General features: G+C 47.1%; 1 protein-coding gene across 1 annotated transcript; it reads left to right on the plus strand.

Annotated features, from left to right (window-relative positions):
- The first annotated feature begins 2 nt into the window (after positions 1 to 2).
- On the plus strand, positions 3 to 24,226 carry EAF2 (ELL associated factor 2). Its single transcript, XM_068246209.1, has 6 exons — positions 3 to 181; positions 12,315 to 12,409; positions 14,741 to 14,877; positions 16,702 to 16,850; positions 18,136 to 18,330; positions 21,217 to 24,226. The coding sequence occupies exons 1-6, from the start codon at positions 52 to 54 to the stop codon at positions 21,261 to 21,263; spliced, it is 753 nt and encodes a 250-aa protein (XP_068102310.1). The 5' UTR covers positions 3 to 51; the 3' UTR covers positions 21,264 to 24,226.
- The last annotated feature ends 877 nt before the right edge of the window (positions 24,227 to 25,103 follow it).

Raw genomic sequence — 25,103 nt, forward strand, 5'->3', positions numbered from 1 at the left:
CCCGCCCCACAGTGGTTGGCACGCGAGCCGCTGGCTGGCAGGCAGAGGCAGATGGTGGAATCCGGGCGATCAGCAGGGATGAGTGCCGCGGCCTGCGCCCTGTCTGACAGCAAGGAGCGGGTGCTGAAGCTGGGGGAGACCTTCGGGAAGCAGCCGAGGATCGGATTCCACACCATACGATGTGAGGAACGACCTGCTGAGAGGGAGGGGGGCTGTAACCCATAGTAACCCACCCCAGGCTGTAACCCATAGTAACCCACCCCAGGCTGTCACCCATAGCAACCCACCCCAGGCTGTCACCCATAGCAACCCACCCCAGGCTGTCACCCATAGCAACCCACCCCAGGCTGTCACCCATAGCAACCCACCCCAGGCTGTCACCCATAGCAACCCACCCCAGGCTGTAACTTTTCCCTACCCATTCCAGGCTGTATCATATAGCAACCCACCCTAGACTTTAACCCATATTCCAGGGTGTAACTGACAGCAGCCCCTAATAGACTGCCCATACAGCCATTAGGAGATCTGCCAGTACCAGCTGTGACCCCCAAGGGGTTGTCTGTAGTCCCTGCTTGTTGTCACCAGCCTGCCAGCAGTCCCCAGGTGGGTATGGTAGTGCCTTTCTGGAAAACACAGGCTGAACATTCTGGCTATGTGTACAGTTAGCTTTAACCAGCCACACACACACAGATTTTAATGTATGCTAGTGATTTTGAAACCCTCTCAAAATAATCTAATAAAAAAACAAAATAAACCCTTTACAATATTTAAAATAATCCATTTAATTCAATCAGATCTAAACTTTCTGTTGCTCCCAACCAAAAAACAATGGGTAAAAAAAGTACCGTACTTGTCAGTGATTTATTAATGCTCAAGAAGTAACCCCTACTTATGGGTAAACAGTGATGCCCAAGCTGAGCGTATTATAATGCCTGGAATGTGCTGCCACCATTCATAATCCATTTATTATCTGTAATTATATACAGCAGCATGCTATGCAGCCCTTTGCAGAGTGCTTGCTCTCATCCTATAGTCGTCATTGTGCAGTTTGAGTACATAGAGCTCTCTCTGTGTGTCCCCACTATTTATTATTAATTCCCCCCCCCCCCCCCCCACTCAATAGTGCCTACATGCTGTGTAGTGTGGCACTGTGTAAAGAGACCTGCCAGACTATCACTGCTTTGTGTATTAGAACTAAACATCAAAACAGTTTTTCAAAGAAGTTGGGAAGCTGAATTTTCTTATAAATTACAGCTGGTGTCTATTTTTCATTAATTGTTTAATATTTATGTGGTCGCCTTCTATACAATAGTTGAAAAAATGACCTGTATATGGCCACTTTCACCCTATGGGACTTGATATGATGAAGTTCTGGGAATAAGGTCCGTGTGTTAAATGGACCTGAACTCTTGCATAGAACGTAGAGAAATGCACCCTGTATGTATTTAGAGAGTTTAGCCTGTCTAATTCCCCCTCATGGGTGACTAATCACAAGTTGTAATTTGATCCCTCAGCTGATTGCCATGTCAGAGAAGCTAATTGGTAAACTCAGGATGTTAACCCTATGTCTGCTTCCATGAAAGCAGGATGTAGACACACTGCTGATCTATTGTAGGATTTGTATCCGCTGTAACAAAGAAATGCTTTTCTTTAAAGGTTATTATGCTGTTGCTTATCTTATAGAGCAGAGTAGTAGCAGTAGGGTGTTGTACCGTGTTACCCATCAGTAAAAGCAAGACGTTTTAAATCAGGATGATACCATTTATTGGCTAACTAAAAATGAATAAGAATAAGCAAGCTTTCGGCCTTGCAACCTTCGCCGGGCTTACATCCTGATGTAAGCCCAACGAAGGCTGCAAGGCCGAAAGCTTGCTTATTCTTATTCATTTTTAGTTAGCCAATAAATGGTATCATCCTGATTTAAAACTTCTTGCTTATAGAGCAGAGAGGACGTTCTGAGTTCAGGACTTTAGGTAATTGTGGAGCCTTCGTGCAGCAGGAAAGGGCACTGCGGGGTGACATGGAAATAGAACATGCTGGTACACGTCTCTTATTTCACAAAACTGACTCCAGGCTTACTATATGCAAAGAAACACAAACTGTCCCTTTAAAAACATGGCTGTCGTGGCATTGTACTGAGCCGGCAGTTAGTGGTGGCTGCTGGAGTGGAGCAGAGTTTGGAGCTGTGTGCTCATGTTTTATGAGATAAGAGGCTGGCTTTTATGTGCTTTGCTGATTAGATATTCTGTGTAGAGCAGCCTTGTAAATCACTCAGCAGCTGCTGCTCTGCCCTGTCTCTGTTGTCTCTATAACCGCATGTAATGATAATGCAGCTCTGTATAGAGAAATACAGGACAGACAGGTCCGACTGCCTCCGGAATGACTCTGATTGGCTGCAGTGACCTCCGCGTTAGGTTACGATCACACTGGGACATTGTGGTGCGTCTGGCACTGTAATCAAACAGCAAACGTATGTTCACACCGGCACATTAGCAGTGCGGAGGTATCCGTTGGTATAATGTGGGCCAGCAATACATGTGCTTAAAGTGGACCTGAACTCTTGCACAGGACAGAAGGAAAACCTAGAGAAATGCACCCTGTATATATTTAAACGAGTTATCAGCCGAAATTAAAAAAAAATGAGATTTACTCACCTGGGGCTTTCTCCAGCCCCTTGCTGCAGACTGTCCCACGCCGCTGTCAATCATCGCCAGGTGAGTAAAGCTAATTTTTTTTAAATTTCGACGGATAACTCCTTTAAAGAGACTCTGTAGTATAAAAAAAATCCCCATGGGGTTACTTACCTCGGTAGAGGGAAGCCTCAGAGTCCCAATCAGGCTTCCCCCTCCCCTGTAGCTGCAGGCAGTCCAGCGCTGGCTCCCCCGAAGTCTCCTGCAACCCTCCCCCAACAAGCGCTGACAAGGCTTAATATATTTACCTCTCCGGGATCCCACGCAGGCGCAGTAGCGGCTCCTCCTTCGGGATAAGGCAGAAATGGCCGAACCCGATCGTATCCGCTATACTGCGCAGACACAAAAGGATTCGCGGCTGCGCAGAAGAGCCGATCGATCGGGTTCGGCTATTTCCGTCTTACCCGAACAAAAAGCTGTTAGTGCGCCTGCGCGGGATCCAGGAGAGGTAAATATTTACATTGCCGCACTTCAGGGGACCCGGGCATGCTAACGGAGAGACGGAGGATCCAGAGGCTTCCCCCTCCCAAGGTATCTATTCCCCCGGAGGGATTTATTTTTTCTTTACAGGATTTCTTTAAGGGCCCGTTCAGATCACAAATGCGGATGGCCATGCGTGCGGAACGCGTGCGGACCGCAACGCGTATGAACGCATGGCCATCCGCGTTTGTGTGCGTTGCGTGGCTGATCCCATCACTGAAAAGTGAATGGGACAACCACGCGTTTTAGCAAAATCTGCGTGCAGCATGCGTTCCCGGACCGCACAGGTCCGGAACGCATGCAGTGTGAACATCAGACATTGCACTCTATGCAATGTCTGATGTCGTGCGTATCGGCCACCTGCACGCGTTTCCAAAACGCGGCTGGAAACGCGTGCAGTGTGAACGGGCCCTTAAGAGCTTGGCCTGTCTCATTCGCCCTGATCTGTGATAAAGCACAAGTGTAAGTTGATCTCTCAACTGGCTGCCATGGCAGAGCAGCTACTTTTTAAACACAGCATGTTAACCCTATGTTTCAGTATGTTTCAGCTGTAACAAAGAAATGTTTTTCTTTAAAGGTTATGCTGCTGCTTATCTTTTAGGCCTCGTTCACATCATATGTGCTGCCGCGCGCATTTCCACAGAGCGTATGATGTGTGACATGCAAGAAAGGCAGAAGTGCATAGACAGTACTTCTGCTGTTCCAATCATATGCGCTGTGCTGCAGTGTGGTGCGCTTTCGCACTGCTGCACACATTTTTCAGTAAGAGCATCGCTGACTCATTCACTGTAATGAATGTGATCAGCAGCACAGATGGCGTGCGATCGTACTCATTGCGTTCCGATCGCACGGCCATCTACGCAAAATTATGTGAACCTTAGAGAAGAAAGGAAGTTCTGAGCTCAGGTCCGCTTTAATGTACACCTGGACTGGGGACAAAAAGAATGAATGAGGCCCATGACGGGCTAGATTACCCCTTAGTGTCTGGGTGCTGCTCATTGTCCTCGGAGGTCCCCCCCCCCCCCCCCCCAGTTTCCTGTCCTCAGTTATCATATCTGACAGAATCCTCCAGTCAAATACTAGGCAGAAGTAAGTATCAACCACGTGAGCACAGTGAAAAGAGCGCTCATCCATTGCTCTTCCTTTCACTGCACGTGGGCAGTTCAAAACTCACGCCTGCACAATTCAGAATCACTCTGTGCCTCTCAGAGGAACTTCCAGGGGGATGGAGGGGACCCCCGAGGATAACAAACAGCACTAGGACACTAAGGAAGAGGTCATCTAGGCCACCATTGGCCTAAAGCGGGATTGTCACCATAAAAATCAAATTTCCACAGCAACTGGTCTGAGTGTATTAAGTGATAAAGATGCTAATCCTGAATTCAAAACTTTAAAAACGGTTTCTGCTGTTATGGTTTGGAGTTAATTGCCATTGCCATCGGCTGGCAAAACAGTTGCATGCTGGGGGTCTTTTTATCTATAATATATTCCTCCTCTTCCCTTTATTTCCCCTCCTTCTAATGACATAAGCCAGTGCACTTCCTAGTATAGACCTCGGTGGGAGTGTCTGAAGACTCTGGGAGGAGGGCGGGTAACGAATACACAATTAGCAAGAGGAGAAAAGAGCGAGGGAGGAAATGTCAGGATTAGCTTCATTCAAAGGTAACCAAGATGGAAACTGTCTAAAATAGGATTCTCTGCTTTTCCTTAATAGAATTCACAGGAATCATAATGTGGACAGTGCAATACATCTGTTATGTAAGTAGAACTAGTATTTATCTACTTATATAAGTGTTTGTTATTTCTAGGTTAGCATGGGTGTCACTTGCTCATTACTTGTTTGTATTAAAGTCTATGGCCAGCAGGCATGGGCTTAAATTCGGATTCGGGTGATCCAGATAGTTACTATCCGGATTTCACCCAGTAATGCTGGGCGGGGGTCAAGCTTACCCGTCTGACGTCTTTGCTCATCCCTCGGCGCCTCCCACGATGCGTTCCAATGCGCCGTCGCGTGACTACAAACACTTCCTACTTCAACCCGGAAGGAGGAAGTGTTTGTAATCACATGACGGCGCATTGGACCGCATCGTGGGAGGCGCCGAGGGATGAGCGAAGACGTCAGACGGGTAAGCTTGACCCCCGCCCAGCATTACTGGGTGAAATCTGGATAGTAACTATCCGGATCACCCGAATCCAAATTTAAGCCCATGCCTGATGGCCAGTCTCCATTGCCGTTCACACTCCTAGCGTGTGCGCTATGCAACTGACTACTGTGAACCTAGCCTAAATTAATCGTTTTTTTCCCTAGTTCAGGGGTACTTTAACGTTGCAGTGAAGCATACTCTCTGTGAACTGTATGTATCACGTCACTCGAAGAACACGACTTCTCTGCTGGGCTGTGATTCTCTTTATACAGGACAACGCTCCAGTGTGAAACTAGCCTTTCTGCAGCCATGGATTCCCTTTCAGGGTTTATGGGGAATGATTTGGGGTCTGTATTATCGGTATTCTCGATTTCTGATGCTGTCGTGGAATTCGTTCGCTACGCTCAGTGAACAGATGCAAATGAGTTTCCACGGAGGAAACTTCCTGCTCGCCCCGTGAAACAGCTGGGTGATCTCTCGGTTTCTAAAGTGTTGAATTAGAAGGGGGAGTTCCCCAAGTTGCATGTGTTGTACGTGGCTGTACGCCTCTGCAGGATAAAGTGTACCTGTCAGCGGAGGGGTGTCTTTAGCAGACACATTGAACATGATTGGATAGGGATAAGGTTGGCCAATAACAGCCAGATTGTGCAAATTGGTCGTTTTATTTCTTGATCAAACGTTAATCAGAGTGCGGGGTGGATGCTGCTGTTCATTTAGCATTGCTTGAACCATGTGCAGCCCATTCAAACGTTTACCATCGTTCCCAATAACCTCTTTAGCCTCGTTCACAAGGGGAGAAAAAAAACGATCTCATATATAAAGAGCTTTATATATTTTGCCCACAGCTCAGTCTCCAGTGTTCCCTGATGACGGCGCAAGGCCGTAACCGGTAAGAACTGGAGACTGGGCAACTTATATGAGATCGTTTTTTGGATTTTAAATGTGTACTGGGTTACACTATAAGCTTTTAACTACTAAGGGTCCCTGTCAAAAGGACCCTGGAAGTAAGTCATTGTATATGTGATGTAGATTTAGCTTCTAATAAATGTTTTTATGTGATTCTTGGATGGAGAAGTGACCTTTCTCAATTTATTTCTGGTGATGGTCACTGTGGAAATATGCTTTTGAGCACTGTGGGGTTACTGCAGATGCCGATTTGAGTACCAAGCGCTGTGGATTTGTATGCATTTTTCTTGGAACCGATTGTGGATGTGGTTTATCCTGAGCAGCTGGTGGAACATACACATGAGATAAAGTTTGGATCAGCACCTGTATTTACTACAAAATACGTGAAAATCTTAAAGAGAACTTGAGGTGGGTTTGAAAAATACTATTAGGACACAGAGGCACATTCTGCATACAATGCCCAGCCTCTGTGTCCGTACAGTGTCGTTCCCAACCCCCCCCCCCCCGTGCTCTGCTGTCCCCCATAAAAAAAACTGCCAGGCTATCAACACGCAGCTTGTCGCTAGCTGGCCGTTTACCTGAAGGCTGTCTGTCACCACTGCTCCCCGCCTGTGTCCCTTCTCTCCCCGCATCCGTAAGCTTCCTCCAATCGGCTTACGGAGGCGGGGAGGGAAGGGACACAGGCGGGTGAGCCGCGATATAGAGGATGTGGGGCAGCGGCGCTGAGTGACAGCATTCAGGTAAACGGCCAGCTAGCAACAAGCTGCGGGTTGATAGCCTGGCTTTTATTTTTTTTGTTGGGGGGGGGGGACACTATGGACACAGAGGCTGGGCATTGTATGCAGGATGTGCCTCTGTGTCCAAATAGGATTTTTCAAACCCACCTCGGGTTCTCTTTAAGCTGCATACTCTCCTCAGGACGCAGGAAGATTGATCCAGCGACGTCTCTGACGATGAGTGCTCCCCCGATCCAGTTTCCGGCTGGCGGGTATGAGCGATGGCACACGACAGACGCGAAGGAGGCTTCAAGCGGTTGCGGTATTTTGTGCACCGCGATGGTCATTATCGCCACGTGACTCTAAATGACGTTTGCGAGATCATGGAAACGAGCACTCGTCACCCTAAGAAATTGCCGGTCGTCTGGAAAATCATTGGAAAAATTGTGAGGTAGGTACGGGTCTTCATCCATTAATAAGTGACAGGGATTAGATAGCTGGAAGATTCTATAAGGGCCCGTTTCCACTGTTGCGACGCGATTTCGCCGGCATCCCGACGCTTGTAAAAACGCATGCGGATGCGTTTCCGCATGCGTTTTTACCCGTGATTTCGCGTGCGATTTCGCATGGCACGGTGTCATGCGAAATTAACCATGACTCTGCCAGGGCAAAATAACATTGAAAAGGTGCGAAATCGCACGCGAATCGCGGGTAAAAACGCATGTAAAAAACGCATGCATTTTTCCTATTAAATACATTAGCGGCGATTCGCATGGATTCCCGACGCAGGCGAATTCTCTGGGTCCCGTCGTGCAGATTTGGCCCGCCGCCAAATCGCTCCCGCACGCCGCACATATGGATACAGCCCCGGCCACTTCAATGTACCAAGCGAATCCGCATGTCGGCGCCGCATGCGGATTCGCTATGGTGGAAACGAGCCCTAAAAGTCATTCAGAATTTGCAGCTGAGCTGAGGAAGTACTGGAGCTCAAGGACTTGTTTGGAAACCAAGGCTCTGCCTTCATTCCCTTCACAAAATAGGATTCTATTACACCTCTGCACAAGAGTGCTGTCCTTGAGGGGAAATGCCTGATGTTTTACTGACCAATATAGCCCACTATACCCTCCTATACATTCTGGCAAGAATTTAGTGTGTGTACAGCGCCCCCCACCAGCGTTCAGCCTCGTCAATTCGTCCATTCACTGACCGAGGACATTGTTGTTTACTCACCCCGCCCACCTCATGATGTCACTTCCGCTGTGCTTCATCAGCCCTCTGCTTCCTGCATAGCAACAGAACACATGGTTAGCTTGCAGGCTAGCGATGTGTTTGTACAGCATTGGCCCTGCAATGACACCTGAGGGATCGGGGCCCACTCTTATGTACATGTAGTTAAGGTGCCGGGAGATTTGGGTGCAAGGGAAGCCGAAAACTGCTCACCCCGCTCCTGCAAAAGTCCCGGTGGTATTCATTACTGTCCCACCTCCAGGCCGCAATGGAGTAAGGGGGCTGTTCACATTACAAACGCGGACGGCCACGCATGCGGAACGCAACGCATGCGAACACACCATCTGCGTTTGTATGCGTTGCGTGGCTGATCCCATCACTGAAAAGTGAATAGGACAGCCGCGTGTTTTTGCAAAAAACGCGTGCAGCATGCGTTTCCGGACCGCACTGGTCCGGAACGCAAGCAGTGTAAGCATCACAGTGCTCTCTATGCAATGTCTGATGTCGTGCGTGTCGACCTCCCGCACGCGTTTCCAAAACGCGGCTGGAGACGCGTGCAGTGAGACATAATTCGGCTGCCAGCTATTGCTAGCAGCCGAATTATGCTGTTTTTATAGGAATTTGTGCTCTGGTCTTATGGTCTATAGCGGCGCCTGGTGTGCCAAAATTTCCAGCGCCGTTTTTGCCTGACTCGCCCACTCCCTGTCTGGCACCATGCCTCTTATGTGTGTAGAAGGCTTTAGAATATCGAGGTGTGCACATATGCAAGATTAATATCAGCCGAGAATTGAGCATGTGTACAGGCGTCATCCAGTTGCCTGGCAGTCCTGCTGATCTTTGGTTGCAGAAGTGTCTGAATCGCACACCTGAAACAAGCATGCAGATAATCCAGTCACACTTCAGTCAGACCACCTGATCTGCTGGATGCTTGTTCAGGGTCTATGGCTAAAAGTATTACAGGCAGAGGATCAGCAGGACAGCCAGGCAATGTGCATTGTTTAAAAGGAAATAAATGTGGAAGCCTCCATGTCTCTCTCACTTCAGGTGTGCTTTAAGAAACTCTGAGGGCCCTTTCACACTAGTGCGTTGCAGCAAATTGCCACCCTGCTACCGCAGCCTAATATAACCGTATGGGGAAGTTCATATTTCCCACGTTGCGGTACGCTGTGCTGGAAGTGCCAAATGTAATTGCTAGCGCAGAACTACGTTACCGTGCAGGACCCGTGGCGATCTGCATTGGCCTCGAAGTTACGTTAGTCTATGGCGACGCAGTTTTTTTTTTTAAAGTTGACGACACTGCGTGGAAGCGTATCTTTACAGTGCGCTTCCGCATACACGAAGCGACCGCAAGCGAGCGTCCCTTCCTGCTTGGCTGGTGGCCAGACGGGGAACACCGCATACTAACGGTCTGTAATTAGCTTCAAGGATATTTTGTGCGGCGTTGTGCCGGATTATGTCTCGGTGTGATGAGATTTGCTCTGTGTGAATGTTACTTGTTTCTCCTGTTGTTCTCTCGTCAGTGATGTGTTCTGGTGACACAGCCGGGCGCACAGTAATGAATGTTTCACGCCTGCGATGATTCATTCAGCAGTCAGAATCTCTGCATGTACATCTGTCACCGGGCTTGTCGTCCGGCCGGAGATCTGATCTGCTGTTCTGATATCACACGGATACAGGTTTTCCTGCAGACTCAATCCCGCTGATCAATCTGGCAGGAACGTTCTCTCCGTGACTTTTAGGTACACACCATACAATTTTCTGTTAGGTAGATGGATCGATTAGATTATTTCCATCATGTTTGATTTTATTTTTGATCATATTTCTGTTTGATTTCTCATAAAGTGAATGGAAATCGATCGGAAAACTGATCGAACAGAATATTGTATGGTGTGTACCCAGCATTAAACTTTCATTGGTCAGGCGGAAGGTCGATCGGCAGCAGCGTAGTTTTGTAAGACGCCATAAGCAGTTGGCAGAGCATCAGCTCCAATGATTTTTGATCCGATTGAAACTGACTCTATTCCTCCTCAACTGATCACATTCACTATTATTATTATTATTATTATTATTATAATTACGGAGGACGTATTGTTTATATTCTCTGTCCACAATAAACCGGTGTGCGGCCTTAAGGACAACCATTTTATGTGAAATTAGAGTGCTTGATGCCTGTTTAGAGTTGCTGTAAAACCTGACTGGTGCACTCTGACTCCAGGTACCAAAAAATTGCTCTGACTCCACAGCCCTGTTTTAAAGGGTGACTCCAGGCAAAAATGGGGGATTTCTGTGCACGTTAGTAAGAGTTGTTTGTTCTACTTAACGGGGCCATGTAATGACATATAGTAGAATGCAGTAAGTTTTTCAGGATACACTGTTCCAGCATCAGAAACACTTCCTATAGCTATATATTGCTGTATATTGGTTCATTACCCCGCCCTCCCAGGGATGTTTAGCTATGCACCATTTTCCTCCCAGTGAATTCTGAGAGACCCAGTTTTTCTACTGACTTTGGAACACAGAACAAACATTCCGCAGAGCTGCACCTGCCAGCAGTAAAGATGTCGCCACCTCTGATAAATTTCAGAATGTAAATCGAGGGAAGGAAAGGTTTTACTATGGGCAAGCACTGAAAGATGCGCTGTGAGTCCTATGGGAGAAAAGCGCTTTACAAATGTTATGGTATGAAATCATTTTATAAATAAATATTTTTAAAAATAAGTAATTTTATTTGTTTACTGTATTTTCACTATACAGTGTAGCTCCCTGAGACAAATGTTACCATTCCCAGCAAGTGATTGCGAGGAGGGTGGCGTGTCATAAGTGGGTGGAGTCTGTACTAACAGAGAATGTTCAACTCCTCCTACCTATGAATTCATGACATCATCACTGCCTTTAAGCGGATCCGAGATGAAAAACTAAATATAACAAGTAACTTGTCTATATATCTTATCTAAAGTTTAGATAGTTTACACAGCAAATCTAGCTGCAAACAGCTTCAACAGTTTGATTTATTCCTGTGATACAATGAGGGCAGCCATGTTCCGTTTTCCACATTACACACTAGCAAGCTGCTCTGCATCTCCACCCCTCAGCCTGTAAAAACTTCACTCTCCTCTCCCCTCTACCTCTGAAATCTCTGGCTAGTAACCTCCTCCTGCCCAGATTGATGTCCAATTAGCCCTTGCTACACGAGTCTGAGAGTGCCAAGGCACTGTGAAAAGCTGTGGGCGAGGCTTGTTTAGTTTATAGGGAATTCGAGTATTAAAACAAAACAAAGTATTGGGCTTGAGGGCTCGTTTCCACTAGTGCGGTGCGGAATCGCCTGCATTCCACCGCGGACGAAATCGCATGCGGGTGCGATTCCGCATGCGTTTTTGCCGCGATTTCGCATGCGATTCTGCATAGGTAAGGCTGTATGCGAATTTAACCATGTCATTGCCTGTGTAAATTAACATTAATACCTATGCGAAATCGCATACGATTTCGCGTCAAAAACCGCATGGTCACCCCGCATGCGATTTCCCTATTAGTTACATTAGCGGCGATTCGCGCACATTCCTTCTGCACGCGAAATCTGACGGCCCTGCCGTGCAGATTTCTGCCGCACCAAAAAACGCTGCCGCAGCCGCACAAGTGGAAACAGCCCCATCCACTTACATTGTCTATGCGAATCCGCGTGCAGTGCCCGCATGCGGATTCGTTATAGTGGAAACGAGCCCTGAGGGATGCCCTATAAACTATATGAAAGGAACACAATTATGCAATGAGCTTATCTCGGATCCACTTTAACTGCCACCTCCTGAAAAGTACCACCCACTGCCATAGAGGGCACGAATTCTGGTCAATGAAATAATAGCGGCGTGCATGGAAATGTAATGCAAATGGTATGCAGCTTGGAATGGGCAAGAACTGTATTTGTTTGATCCACTCCCTAGCCGCATACAATATGCATGAAATTTGCATGCAATCCAGAATTCTCTCATTAGCCATCTCTAAAGAGCTGGTAATTCTGCGAAGGATTATGGGAAATTGCCATGTTTACAAGCCAATTACTGCTTGGCGTCCTCGTCATAACAATGACCATAATACTACCAAGTATTCAAGTGGAGCTCTGCTGTACTGGCACCAACACTATGTACCATTTATTCCAGATGACTTCAAGCCAGCTTCGATTGACACCTCCTGTGAAGGGGACCTGGAGGTGGGGAAAGGAGAACAGGTGACAATAACACTGCCCAATCTAGAGGTGAGTCCCCGAGGTGTACACAGTGCTGGAATAGGGAGAGTCACCATCCCCCAGTAAAACTGATGGCCTTAAAGGGATACTGTAGGGGGGTCTGGGGAAAATGAGTTGAACTTACCCAGGGGCTTCTAATGGTCCCCCGCAGACATCCTGTGCCCGCGCAGCCACTCCCCAATGCTCCGCCCCCCGCAGACATCCTGTGCCCGCGCAGCCACTCCCCAATGCTCCGGCCCCGCCTCCAGCTCACTTTTGGCATTTCAGACTTTAAAGTCTGAAAACCACTGCGCCTGCGTTGCCGTGTCCTCGCTTCCCCTGATGTCACCAGGAGCGTACTGTGCAGGCGCAGACCATACTGGGCATGCGCAGCACGCTCCTGGTGCTATCAGCAGGAGTGAGGACACGGCAACGCAGGCGCAGTGGTTTTCAGACTTAAAGTCTGAAATGCCAGAAGTGAACCAAAGGCGGGGCCGGAGCATCGGTGAGTGGCTGCGCGGGCACAGGATGTCTGCAGGGGACCATTAGAAGCCCCGGGTAACTTCAACTCATTTTCCCCCGACACCCCTGCAGTGTCCCTTTAAAGGAATACCGGGGTGTCATGATGAGATAGACCTGTATATACTCTGACAAGTATACATATAACCAGGCTGTGTTCCTCTTTGTTTCTTGTTTCATATGCATGTGACAGTTTGATTATAGCAAAACCCTTACTGATAGGGAATCGCAGCCATAAAACTTTCCTTGCTGTGACTAGCTTCTGTAAGCAGGGGAGAGATGAAAAAGGTAAACTTATAGATTTCAGCTATAGCATGCTTCAAAGACTGTGCCATTGAACAGAAACAACGAAACATTAAAAAATAAAAAGTAGATTTAAACTTGAATTAAAACTGGGGGATATCTGTTCTTTTTAATAGGAGAATAGATGCAATGCTTTTATCACAGCAGTTTATTTTCACCTCCGTATACCTTTTTTTTTAAATTGTCTACTTCTGGTAATTTGTAGCAATGAAGTTCGGTCGGCGCACCGTTGTAACAATGCACTATTCCGTTTTATTGCATCTGTCACACAAGTATAATTGTTTCGGGCCACGGAGAGTCCCCTTCTTCAGAAAAGTGTAGACATACATTTCTGAGGAAGGGGACACTCCGTGGCCCCGAAACGATTGTCAAACGTGTTGACAGATGCATTAAAACGCAATACTGTATTGTGACAAAGGTGTGCTGACCGAACTTCATTGCTACTCCTGACTTGTGGGTGATGTGGCTTAGCATCCAGGTCCAGCACCCAACATACGGGTAAGGTGTGCCACTCCAGGCCTCCTTGTGTATCTTCTGGTAAATCCTCCGGCCAGAGTCTGGCCATCTGCTCCACCTCTTCTGCTTAGAGATGTGCTGGGAAAGATGGTCGGCTAGCTGTCCTGTCAGGGCCACTCCCCTTACCCTCCCATAGTGCCATCTAGCCGATCACCCCTCCCATCACAGTACACTGGCACTATGGGAGGGTAAGGGGTGTGGCCCTGACTGACAGGACTGCTAGCCGATCATCCTTCCCATCACAGTACACTGGCACTATGGGAGGGTAAGGGGTGTGGCCCTGACCAACAGGACTGCTAGCCGATCATCCCTCACATTGCAGTACACTGGCACTATGGTAGGGTAAGGGGTGTGGCTCTGATAGGACTGCTAGCCGATCATCCCTCACATCGCAGTACACTGGCACTATGGGAGGGTAAGGGGTGTGGCTCTGATAGGACTGCTAGCCGATCATCCCTCCCATCACAGTACACTGGCTCTATGAGAGGATGGGGGAGTGGCCCTGACTGACAGGACTGCTAGCTGATCGTCCCTCCCATCACAGTACACTGGCTCTATGAGAGGATGGGGGAGTGGCCCTGACTGACAGGACTGCTAGCTGATCGTCCCTCCCATCGCAGTACACTGGCACTATGGGCGGGTAAGGGGTGTGGCTCTGACAGGACTGCTAGCCGATCATCCCTCCCATCACAGTACACTGGCACTATGGGCGGGTAAGAGTTGTGGTTCTGACTGACAGGACTGCTAACCGATCATCTCTCCCATCACAGTACACTGGCTCTGAGAGGATGGGGGAGTGGCCCTGACTGACAGGACTGCTAGCTGATCGTCCCTCCCATCGCAGTACACTGGCTCTATGAGAGATGGGGGAGTGGCCCTGACTGACAGGACTGCTGGACGTTTATTCCGCCCATCACAGTACACTGTACCTAGCATATGAGGATTGCACTGATTGTGATCTCTGTCTTCATTGTTTTGTTCTGTATTTATCTCTAGACAAGTGACTGTTCTCTCTCACTGCAGGGCTCCCTCACTCCTGTGACTGTGTTTAAAGGGCCGAAGAGGCCGTACCTGAGAGAGTGCATCCTGATAGTCAACCATGACACGGGGGAGTGCCGGCTGGAGAAGCTGAACAGTAACATCAGTGTGAAGAAGACCAGGTATGTCGTGCAGATGTGGCTCCTCCCACAATGCCATGGCCTCTTGTGGCTCCTCCCACAGTGTTCCTGCCTTCTGTGGCTTCTCCCACAGTGCAACCACCAACTTCTTCCAAGTTCACCGTCCACTTTTTACATTTAATCAGATTGTCGTTTTGAAAGTTAAAGCTCACCAGAGGATATTCTGGTCTAAATTACGTTCTATGATACAATCCAATATTATGATCAATTGTTTTACAACTGGCTAAAAACCAACATTTCTTTAGATTGGTTTTATCCCTTAATAGCATCATTTTGATAAAAAAAAGAATCAAGGGATAATGTATGACCAGCTTTACAGGTTAAAATGGTTTAGCTTGGTGCCTTCAGGTATACAGACACTGCATCCTCCTGAGTCAGTATGTAGTACGCTAGAAGTATGAGGTATAAGGAGGATTACTTACTTCCAATTGGAGAATAATTCTATTGTCCAGTGTTTGGTAAGCATAATGGGCTTTTAGTTAGTGAAAGACTTTTTTATTCCTCTAAATCTAATCTAAAGCCATTAAATCTGGAAGAGGAAATGTCCAGCACTGCTGAAAACTTTATTAGTCAACACTGTGGAAACAAGCAAAGTGTAAGAAATGCAGGATGTACCAGTTAGATGTATGGGCGGTGGTTACAGGGCTCAGACTTGTCTATAACCTCTGTAGTCCCTGCCCATGCCTATAGCCTCTGTAGTCCCTGCCCATGCCTATAGCCTCTGTAGTCCCTGCCCATGCCTATAGCCTCTGTAGTCCCTGCCCATGCCTATAGCCTCTGTAGTCCCTGCCCATGCCTATAGCCTCTGTAGTCCCTGCCCATGCCTATAGCCTCTGTAGTCCCTGCCCATGCCTATAGCCTCTGTAGTCCCTGCCCATGCCTATAGCCTCTGTAGTCCCTGCCCATGCCTATAGCCTCTGTTGTCCCTGCCCATGCCTATAGCCTCTGTTGTCCCTGCCCATGCCTATAGCCTCTGTAGTCCCTGCCCATGCCTATAGCCTCTGTAGTCCCTGCCCATGCCTATAGCCTCTGTAGCCCCTGCCCATGCCTATAGCCTCTGTAGCCCCTGCCCATGCCTATAGCCTCTGTAGCCCCTGCCCATGCCTATAGCCTCTGTAGCCCCTGCCCATGCCTATAGCCTCTGTAGCCCCTGCCCATGCCTATAGCCTCTGTAGCCCATGCCTATAGCCTCTGTAGCCCCTGCCCATGCCTATAGCCTCTGTAGCCCCTGCCCATGCCTATAGCCTCTGTAGCCCCTGCCCATGCCTATAGCCTCTGTAGCCCCTGCTCATGCCTATAGCCTCTGTAGCCCCTGCTCATGCCTATAGCCTCTGTAGCCCATGCCTATAGCCTCTGTAGCCCATGCCTATAGCCTCTGTAGCCCATGCCTATAGCCTCTGTAGCCTCTGCCCATGCCTATAGCCTCTGTAGCCTCTGCCCATGCCTATAGCCTCTGTAGCCTCTGCCCATGCCTATAGCCTCTGTAGCCCCTGCCCATGCCTATAGCCTCTGTAGCCCATGCCTATAGCCTCTGTAGCCCCTGCCCATGCCTATAGCCTCTGTAGCCCCTGCCCATGCCTATAGCCTCTGTAGCCCCTGCCCATGCCTATAGCCTCTGTAGCCCCTGCCCATGCCTATAGCCTCTGTAGCCCCTGCCCATGCCTATAGCCTCTGTAGCCCCTGCCCATGCCTATAGCCTCTGTAGCCCCTGCCCATGCCTATAGCCTCTGTAATCTGAACCTCTGAAATCTATTCTGTGAATCTGTCTCCATGGGAGTCACACTGACGTTATTTTTGCTTTTGTAGAGCGGAGGGAAGCAGTAAGATCCAATCTCGCATAGAACTTCAGCAGCAACAGATGCGGAGCATCAGCAAGACCCCGAGCGGTGGCAAGAGCTCCTCCTCCCCGCTGGGCAAACTGTCCCCCACCTCCCCCATGGATGACATCGAAAGGGGTACGTCTCCCTGCTGTGTGCGTGTTGTGAAGGTGGCTCCCTGCATATTACTGACATGTATACGGGTCTGTGTACAGTGTGATCAGATCTTGGCATTAGTGCCGGACAAGCTGCCTCTGCCATCGGAGCAGCCAAACACAGGACGGCTATAGTGCCGAGTTCTGACCACGCTGGCTGCCACGTCTGCTAATCCCAGGCTTGTGGCACTCTTCCCTCGCAAGTTTCATGAACTGGTTGTGCACTCTGGTCAGGGACGCTGTATTCACGGAGTATTTTTTTTCTCTTGTTTTAAAGTGAACCTGAACTCCTTGCACAGGACACAAGGAAAACAGAAAGCAATGCACCCTGTATGTTTTTTTTATTTTTTTGGGGAGAGACAAACCTTTCTAATTCTCCCTTCTCTGACTAATCACAAGTGTAATTTGATCTTTCAGCGGTGTCAGCACACATATTTGACAGTCCTCGGCAGACACAGGATGTCTGCTTCCGTGAAAGCAGGAAGTAGACACACTGTATATTTATCGCAGGATTTGTATCAGCTGTAACAGAAATGTTTTTCTTTAAAGGCTATTATACTGTTGCTTATATTTTAGAGCAGAGAGGAAGTTCTGAGTTGAGGTCCGCTTTAATATGGATGTGCGTTGGGTATTCCCAAGTAGTCCCAAAATAAGAAACCTGCAGTACAAATTGTTCATAGAAACAAGATTTTAAAAAGCACTTGACTATATTTACATTAGTTAGACAGTAAAGTCTGAACTGACTTGTGAGCTGTTGAGATAAACATGTGTATGTACAACGCTATTACTGCATAGACGTAGGCTGTGTTCTTTTTTTTTTTTCCTTACTGAAAGGGTTAAACATTCAGGTATACAAATAACAGCTTCTCTCTACTCAGGACAGCCTTAAAACTCTTGTGCATCAAAGAACAAATTCTAAGTGCTAGCAATAGATTTAAAAAAAGTGACTAGTTTATAGATTGTAGTTCTCAGACACTAAATACTGTCGTTCATCTGAGACAGTAAAACCTTAAACCTGCTTTTTAGGTTTAACCTAAACAATTCTTTATCACATCACTTTATTTTTGGTTCTGGCTTGCTTTAGTAAACAGGAATCCATCTTACTAAAATTATTATTTTAAAATCTGGAACAGGCTCTCATAAGTAGGTAAATATTTACATTGTGGTAGTCTTTGTGCAATAAGGCCAGAGTTCAGCTTCTCAGTAAATGGCAGAGGCAGAGGTCGGACAGAGATCTTCACATTGAATTTTCTGCTGTTTCCCGGCAGAGCTGATGGCAGAGGCCAGCGTTATGGGCCAGATAAGCAGCTCTGAAAGCTCCTCAGAATCGAAGGGCTCCTCGTCCAGCAGCGATGACAGCTCCAGCGACTCGGAGGACGAGGGAGGCAGATCTGCTGCCGCCACCGGGGACACCAGACCTCCCAAGCCTCAGGAGAGCGGCGGGCAGCTGATGAACACACTGAGTGAGTACATTCTACCGTTACTGTGACCTGTGTCAGTCCCGGCTTCTGTCACCCTTCAGAGCTCATGGTACATTCCTCCTCCTCTTCCATCTCCGTGACCCCAGCATCTTATCTCTGCATGGCTTGTGTGAATCAGTACAATAGGGGAAGAGGTGCCCAGGGGTATATAAAACTAGGTTAAAAACACTAAAATCGAAAAAGGGGGAGGTGGCTTATCTCAGTAACAGTCACTTATGGCAGAGATGCTTAAAACTGTGGCATTGAACCCCTTTGGCACTGTATTGGCCTGAGGAAGTGGGCTTAGATCCATGAAATGCGTTGCTTGTGCTAATTTATTTTATTGACCTATGTGACTGTCGCTGTCACTCCGGCTCGCTGAAAGGCGGGCAGATTCCTCTCCATACAGCTATCAGAACTGATCAACTGTTCCACATATTCTCCCTGAGGGAGGGACTATTATTATACCTGCCACACTTCATGAGGTAGGGATGATTATGCTAGCCAAGCCACACTAACTGAAAGTAGCTATAAAAAAGGCTAATGAAGCTTAATTGGTGGGTGAGATTATTCTGCTATACTCATTTATTGGGGAGATGAGGGGGGAGGACTGGGAAGGGTATCAGGGATTATTGGCCACACTTGGAGTTGCTGGGGTAGAGGGATTAACCCCCTTGCCGTTACAATTCTGGCGGCAAGGGGGCAGCGCAGCACTGTTTTTAAATTTTAAATCATGTAGGGAGCCGAGGGCTCGCTACATGATAGCCGCTGACAAGCGGCATCCCCCTATCCACTCTGATCGCCTTCGTCGATCAGAGTAAGCAGGAAATACCGTTCAGAACGGGATTTCCTGCTGGGCTTGCCACGGCGACCGGGCGGGATGATGTCCTGGACGTCAGAGGGAATCCCGATCCACCCCTCAGCGCTGCCTGGCACTGATTGGCCAGGCTGTGCAAGGGGTCTGGAGGGGGGGGGGGGAGGGCGTCGCGGCAGGTAGCGGCGAATCGGCGGCGAGCGGCGGCGATCAAAAACTGCACAAAGCTAGCAAAGTGCAGGAAAAAAAATTGTGAAAATCGGCCCAGCGGGGCCTGAGAAATCCTCCTGAGCTCGGGATAACCGGCAAGGAGGTTAAATGGAACCTAAACTGAGAGGGAAATCTATGCTTCCTTTTAAACAATACCAGTTGCCTGGCAGTCCTGCTGATCTCTTTGGCTGCAGTAGTGGCTGAATCACAAACTGGAAACAGGCATGCAGCTAGTCCAGTCTATCTTCAGTCAGAGCACCTGATCTGTATGCTTGTTGAGGGGCTGTGGCTGAAAGCATTAGAGACACAGGATCAGCAGGAAATGAAAAATGCCTATCCTTCTCGGTTTAGGTTCCCTTTAAAGAGGAACTGTCACCCAGGACTGAACTTCATCCCAATCAGTAGCTGATACCCCCTTTCCTAGGAGAAATCTTTACCTTTTCTCCAATAGATCATCAGGGACATCTGTATGGCTGATAATGTGGTGAAACCCCTCCCAGTCTGTTTCCAACTGCCAAGAAAGCCGTATCTTCTTCTGTGCATAGGACTCGGTAGCAAACGTTCCGCAGAGCTGCACCTGACAGGACTAAAGATGTCACCACCAGTTTACATTTCAGAATGTAAATCAGGAAGAGGAAAGATTTTACAACCGGCAAACACTGACTAAATCCTCTATAAATGAATATTGTAAACAATAAGCAATTTTATTCATTATGTTATTACTACAATTCCTCTTTAAAGTGAATCCGAGATGAAAAACTAACTATAACAAGTAACTTGTCTATATATCTTATCTAAAGTTTAGATAGTTTACACAGCAAATCTAGCTGCAAACAGCTTCAAAACTTTGATTATTTATTTCTGTGATACAATGAGGGCAGCCATGTTCTGTTTGTCATTGTCACAGGCTGAGGGCTGGAGATGCTATCAGCTTGCCTGTGTGTAAATTCAGTCCCCTCTCCTCCTCCCTCCTCTCCTCTGCCTCTGAAATCAATGGCTAATAACCTCCTCCTCCTGCCCAGACTGAGCTCCCATATTCTAGTGGTTTCTACACCACTCTAAACACTTTGAAACCTTTGCCTTTGAGAGAAGGTTTGCTAATTGCAGTTCTTCCGTGGAATCCAGATTTGTGCAGTTCCCGACTAACCGTTTTTGTGGAAACTGGGCTCTGTAGGTGTTCATTTAGCTCTGTTGTGATTTTAGGAGCCGTGGTCTTGCGAGCATTTCTAACAATTCAATTAAGAGTCCGACGGTCTCTTTTAGACAACTTTGACTTTCGGGCAACAACTGCGCTTTGCTGAGGGTGTTTTTCCTTCTCTTTGAAAGGCAGTCATTACTTTTTGAGACAGTACCTCTTGAAGTGCCAAGCATTCGGGCAGTTTCTGTTACAGTAGCGCCTGCCATACGAGCACCAACAATTTGGCCTCTTTGAAAGTCTGAGAGATCTGCTATTTTTTATATAATATAACCAACTTTGGTTTTAATATCTGTAAAAAATAATTATTTTAATTAAACATATCAAATAACAAAAATAAAAAACAAAAACAATTAACATATGTCAAGTTTTGATTGCTTAAAACCTGTTCAAAGATTATGATGCCAAAATGTTAGGGGTTTCCATTATTTTGTCCAACCCCTGTATATGAAAGGAACACAATTATGCAATGAGTAAAAGTTTATCTCGGATCCACTTTAAGGTGGTTGATATGGGTTGGAGGGTGAAACTTGAATAGGGGGCCACATGCTTTAGACTTGCCTCACCTGGAAGTACCCAACGCTCCAGAGTTCATGGCTCCTCCCTCTATATACATCTGTGGTAAATTATCTGCCTGTCACAGGTAATGTCACGTTTTTCTCTCTTCCAGGGAATGATCTGCAGTTGAGCGAATCTGGAAGCGACACAGACGACTAACTCCCCAGTGATCTGTCAGATGTTACATTTGTGTTTTCATGTTTGTTCTGTATCTGTTCGTTTTGCACTAGTTCATCTTCTCATTGGCTGACATGAAAGGCCATTAGCTGCTAACGCTGAGGTGACTCCTCTGGGCTGCCTGACTGGCTGGTCACTTCCACAACTAGACTTCTGGGATCCACAGCAAGATGCTCTCTTTCATTTCCAAATATTCTGAACCATGGTGAAGCAATACAGCCTGCGTGGGGCGCCATTGTACCTGCGTGAGGTGCCTTTGTGCGTGGGTCACTATTGTGCCTGCGTGGGGTGCCTGCTTGGGGTGTCTTTGTACATGGGTCACTATTGTGCCTGCGTGGGGTACGTTCATTCATGGGCCACCAATGTGCCTGCATGGGGTGCCTCCTGTGCCTGCATGGGGTGCCTCCTGTGCCTGCATGGGGTGCCTTTGTGCGTGGGTCACCATTGTGCCTGCATGGGGATGCCTCCTGTGCCTGAGTGGGGCGCATCATCTGCTGTATCAGCACAGGAATAGTTATGTATTCAAAAATAATTTAAAGTGGACCCAAATCAAAAATACAAGATTTCAGAAATTAAAATCTATTTTCAAAATTATAATAGCAGCCTTTTTTTCAGCTGCATGATAAGTATAAAATATTTTACATTTATTGGAGGAACCCCTCCCTTCCTTTCATATTGCTAATGGCTGCCTCCTGTATAACCCTAATTATGAAAAGAGAAGGGTGCAAAGCATGCACTGAAATGCTCATAGGCTTGAAGGAGTGTTTATCTTTGTATGTGTCAGAGTGGTGCTACTAAATATTTTGAATTACAAAAAAATGTTTGGTTTGGGTCCGCTTTAAACTTTGTTTTCAATCCCAAAAAACTCCACGAGGAAAGTGGAATAAAGTATTTATCATTTGTGTGAAACTCCATTATGAAAATAAAGTTCCTGGCTGGTAACAGCAGTGAAGGGTTAGCACCTCTATACTGTTTTTGTGGTCAGTGTCCATTTTGGGAGGGGGGGTTGACAATCTTTGGGTCTCACGGGGACCAGAATAGTGGGGTGACCCCTCTAGTGGGGACACAGACTGGGAATGTGGGGCGACCCCTCTAGTGGGGACACAGATCCTCAATCAAGTTTGTATTTCTGTCTAACACCTTACCCACAAGCGTAAAACAAAGGATGGGGCTGCTGTCGTGGTAAAAGCTGTTAGCGTGCTTTTGGAGCTAACCTGCATTTATCTCATCGAGAAGGGGTTGCAGGACGGGTGACCGGAGAGGGTAAGGGGCTCTTATCTCCTAACACGGAGGAGATCGTGATGGTTGCTGTAGAAGGGGTGATAATTAGGTTGTGGCCGGAGCAGTGCTTTGTTGTGGCTGGCATTGGATATTCCAATAGCTTCATAAAGGACACGCCTCCCTCCTGTGGCTCCTCCTCTTTCCCTGCCTTTCCTCCCAGGCTTCATACATAGAGTATTACCTTTTTGGTGGAGACATTTGAGTGCAGCTGCCACAATGTGAGCTGCGTTTTCTTCTGAGGGCTTTTTCTGTTACATCAATGCTATTTTTCCAAATTATTGTTGTTCTAGTTGCCTTATATCTGATTCCAAAGATCTATGTTCTCCTCTGACCACACTGACTCTTAATTCCTGGCCCCTCCTCCAGACCCTGCCCCTACCCTTGTCTCACTGTGCCTTCTTGTTACTGACTCCTCCCCTTCCTCTTAAAGCTGTGCCTCGCCACTTGTCTGCGTCATACTCTAAACTCAAACGAGCCAAAATAACTGTACTGTCACTTTAACAAGTGCCGCCCTGGATGATACCTGGATACAGACCATTTTAACTAGTTGAAGACTGCACTAATTGAAATCTACGCCCTGTTTTAATAGCTATCTGGCTGCCAGGGCGTAGATTTCAATACACCGATGCCACGTGTTCTCGCCGCTTTCGTCACTCTCGACAAACTCGCCGCAGTTTTCTGTGCTGTCTCTAACGGCAGAGCCCTGTGAGCGGTTCAGGAGTCGATATATCATTGGATCCTGACCTTGTCTATCAAAGTAAGCAAAAAAATCGGCTCCCGACCGGCTCGCAGGAACTCTGTCGTCAGAGAGACAGCCGAGGGGTGGCGGAGGTTTCCGGTGTAAGTCGGGCACGGCGATCGCGGCGGGTATGTGCGGTTATTCCGCCATTTCTTGTACCAACTCTTACAATATATAAATCTTTATTAGATACAAACAAAATAAAAATAAAACACCTTGGGGTGAATGATAGGAGACCAGTATAGGCAATAATAGTACAGTATATAATCGATCGCCTGTATTGGGCCTCCTGTTATTTATCCAAATAGTGGTGTTTTGTTTTTAATTCTGTTGGCATCTAATAGTTTTATAAATTGTAAGAGTTGTTGTGAACAAATTATCATTATTTACAACATGGATCTCTTTCTTTATATGATCTGCGTCATACTCTTATTCCTGATTTCTGGCTCTTCCTCTCTAGGCTGTGCCCTGATTGGCGATTCCCAGATCCTGGCTCCACCTGCCCTTATCTTTGTCACACTCTAAGTGCTGCTTACTAGCTCCTCCTCCTTCAGACTGTGACAACCACTTGCCTGTCTTGCTGTGACAACTAAATAATTGCTCCGCCTCTCCTGATTCCTGGCTCCTCCTCCTTCCTAGGCTTTTTCCCTACCACTGACTCCTGAATCCTGGCTCCACCTCCTCAGGTTTTTTTTTCCACCACTGTGATTCCTTATTCCTGGCTCCTCCTCCTTTCCAGGCTTATCCCACAAATGTCTGTGGCACTGACTATTTCCTGACTCCTCCTCTCCACACTATGCCATTTCATCACTTCCTGTCACACCTTATGATTATGTTTGATTGGGAATTTGTCTGTCGCATTGTATATCTGTTAAAGGAAGTTACAAAGTTCAAATATGAACAAGAATAAATTTATTTAATATTGGCATGGCGTCCTTGTGTACCTATTGCTGTCTAGAGTTCCTGTAGGTTTATGCATGATCAGTGTTTTCATGCTATCAGTCACTTGAACTAAAGACTAGAGCTTTGAACACACACATTATTACTGTCCCCCTACCATTCATGACTCCATTTTCATGGTGACAGTTCTGGGAGTAAGTGCTACACAGAGCTGACTGGTATGTGCTGTTCTGTGGTGAGGGAGGGGGGATGACAGACGGTGACCAGGAAAGGACAATGTCGCAGATCATGAGGATTACCGGCCATTGTATTTGTTTTACTAAAGGTAAATATGTACATAACATATGTATTCCACTGTCCATGTTTTGACCTCAGTTATGTTTCGACCGTACAAAAAAAAGAAAACCCTTCTTAGCATTTCCCATTTTAAGTGTGGCTATTTTGAAGCCAATCCTGATGTCCTTTCCTCCCTTACTCTCCTCTGCCTGATTTGCCTGCCGTTCACTATAGAAAGTGCATTGTCTCAGCATGAGAAATATTGGCCAATCAGAGAGGAATAGAGGTGTGGGAGCGAAAATCGGGAAGGAAAGAGGCTTCAGGCTGCATAAGTCTGAGGGGAAATAGAGAAGCAAAAAAGAACAACCCAGCATGCCCTGCAACTTCCTTTTTGTGTACCAAAAAAAGTCAGGTAAACTGGGGAATGATCATTTATCAAGAAAAGTATTAGTGATTTTAACCTTTGTATTGCCTAGTTAGCATCCTTATTACTTGTTTACCAGATCAAAATAAAGAATTGATTTTATGCCTGACAGTTACACTTTTTAAGTGACAAGGCTGTCCCCTGTACAATGCTGTGGGAGATCACAGCTCTATACACACTAACTTTCCCCCTGTAAATTACA

Source organism: Hyperolius riggenbachi, chromosome 7 (genome assembly GCF_040937935.1).
Source record: "Hyperolius riggenbachi isolate aHypRig1 chromosome 7, aHypRig1.pri, whole genome shotgun sequence".
Taxonomy (NCBI): Eukaryota; Metazoa; Chordata; class Amphibia; order Anura; family Hyperoliidae; genus Hyperolius; species Hyperolius riggenbachi.

Excerpts from the sequence above, each read along its gene's own strand:
- EAF2 (XM_068246209.1), top strand. The coding sequence starts at position 52 with ATGGTGGAATCCGGGCGATCAGCAGGGATGAGTGCCGCGGCCTGCGCC. Across the intron at positions 14,878-16,701 it reads ATCAGTGTGAAGAAGACCAG|AGCGGAGGGAAGCAGTAAGA; the intron begins GTATGTCGTGCA and ends TTGCTTTTGTAG. Across the intron at positions 16,851-18,135 it reads CATGGATGACATCGAAAGGG|AGCTGATGGCAGAGGCCAGC; the intron begins GTACGTCTCCCT and ends GTTTCCCGGCAG.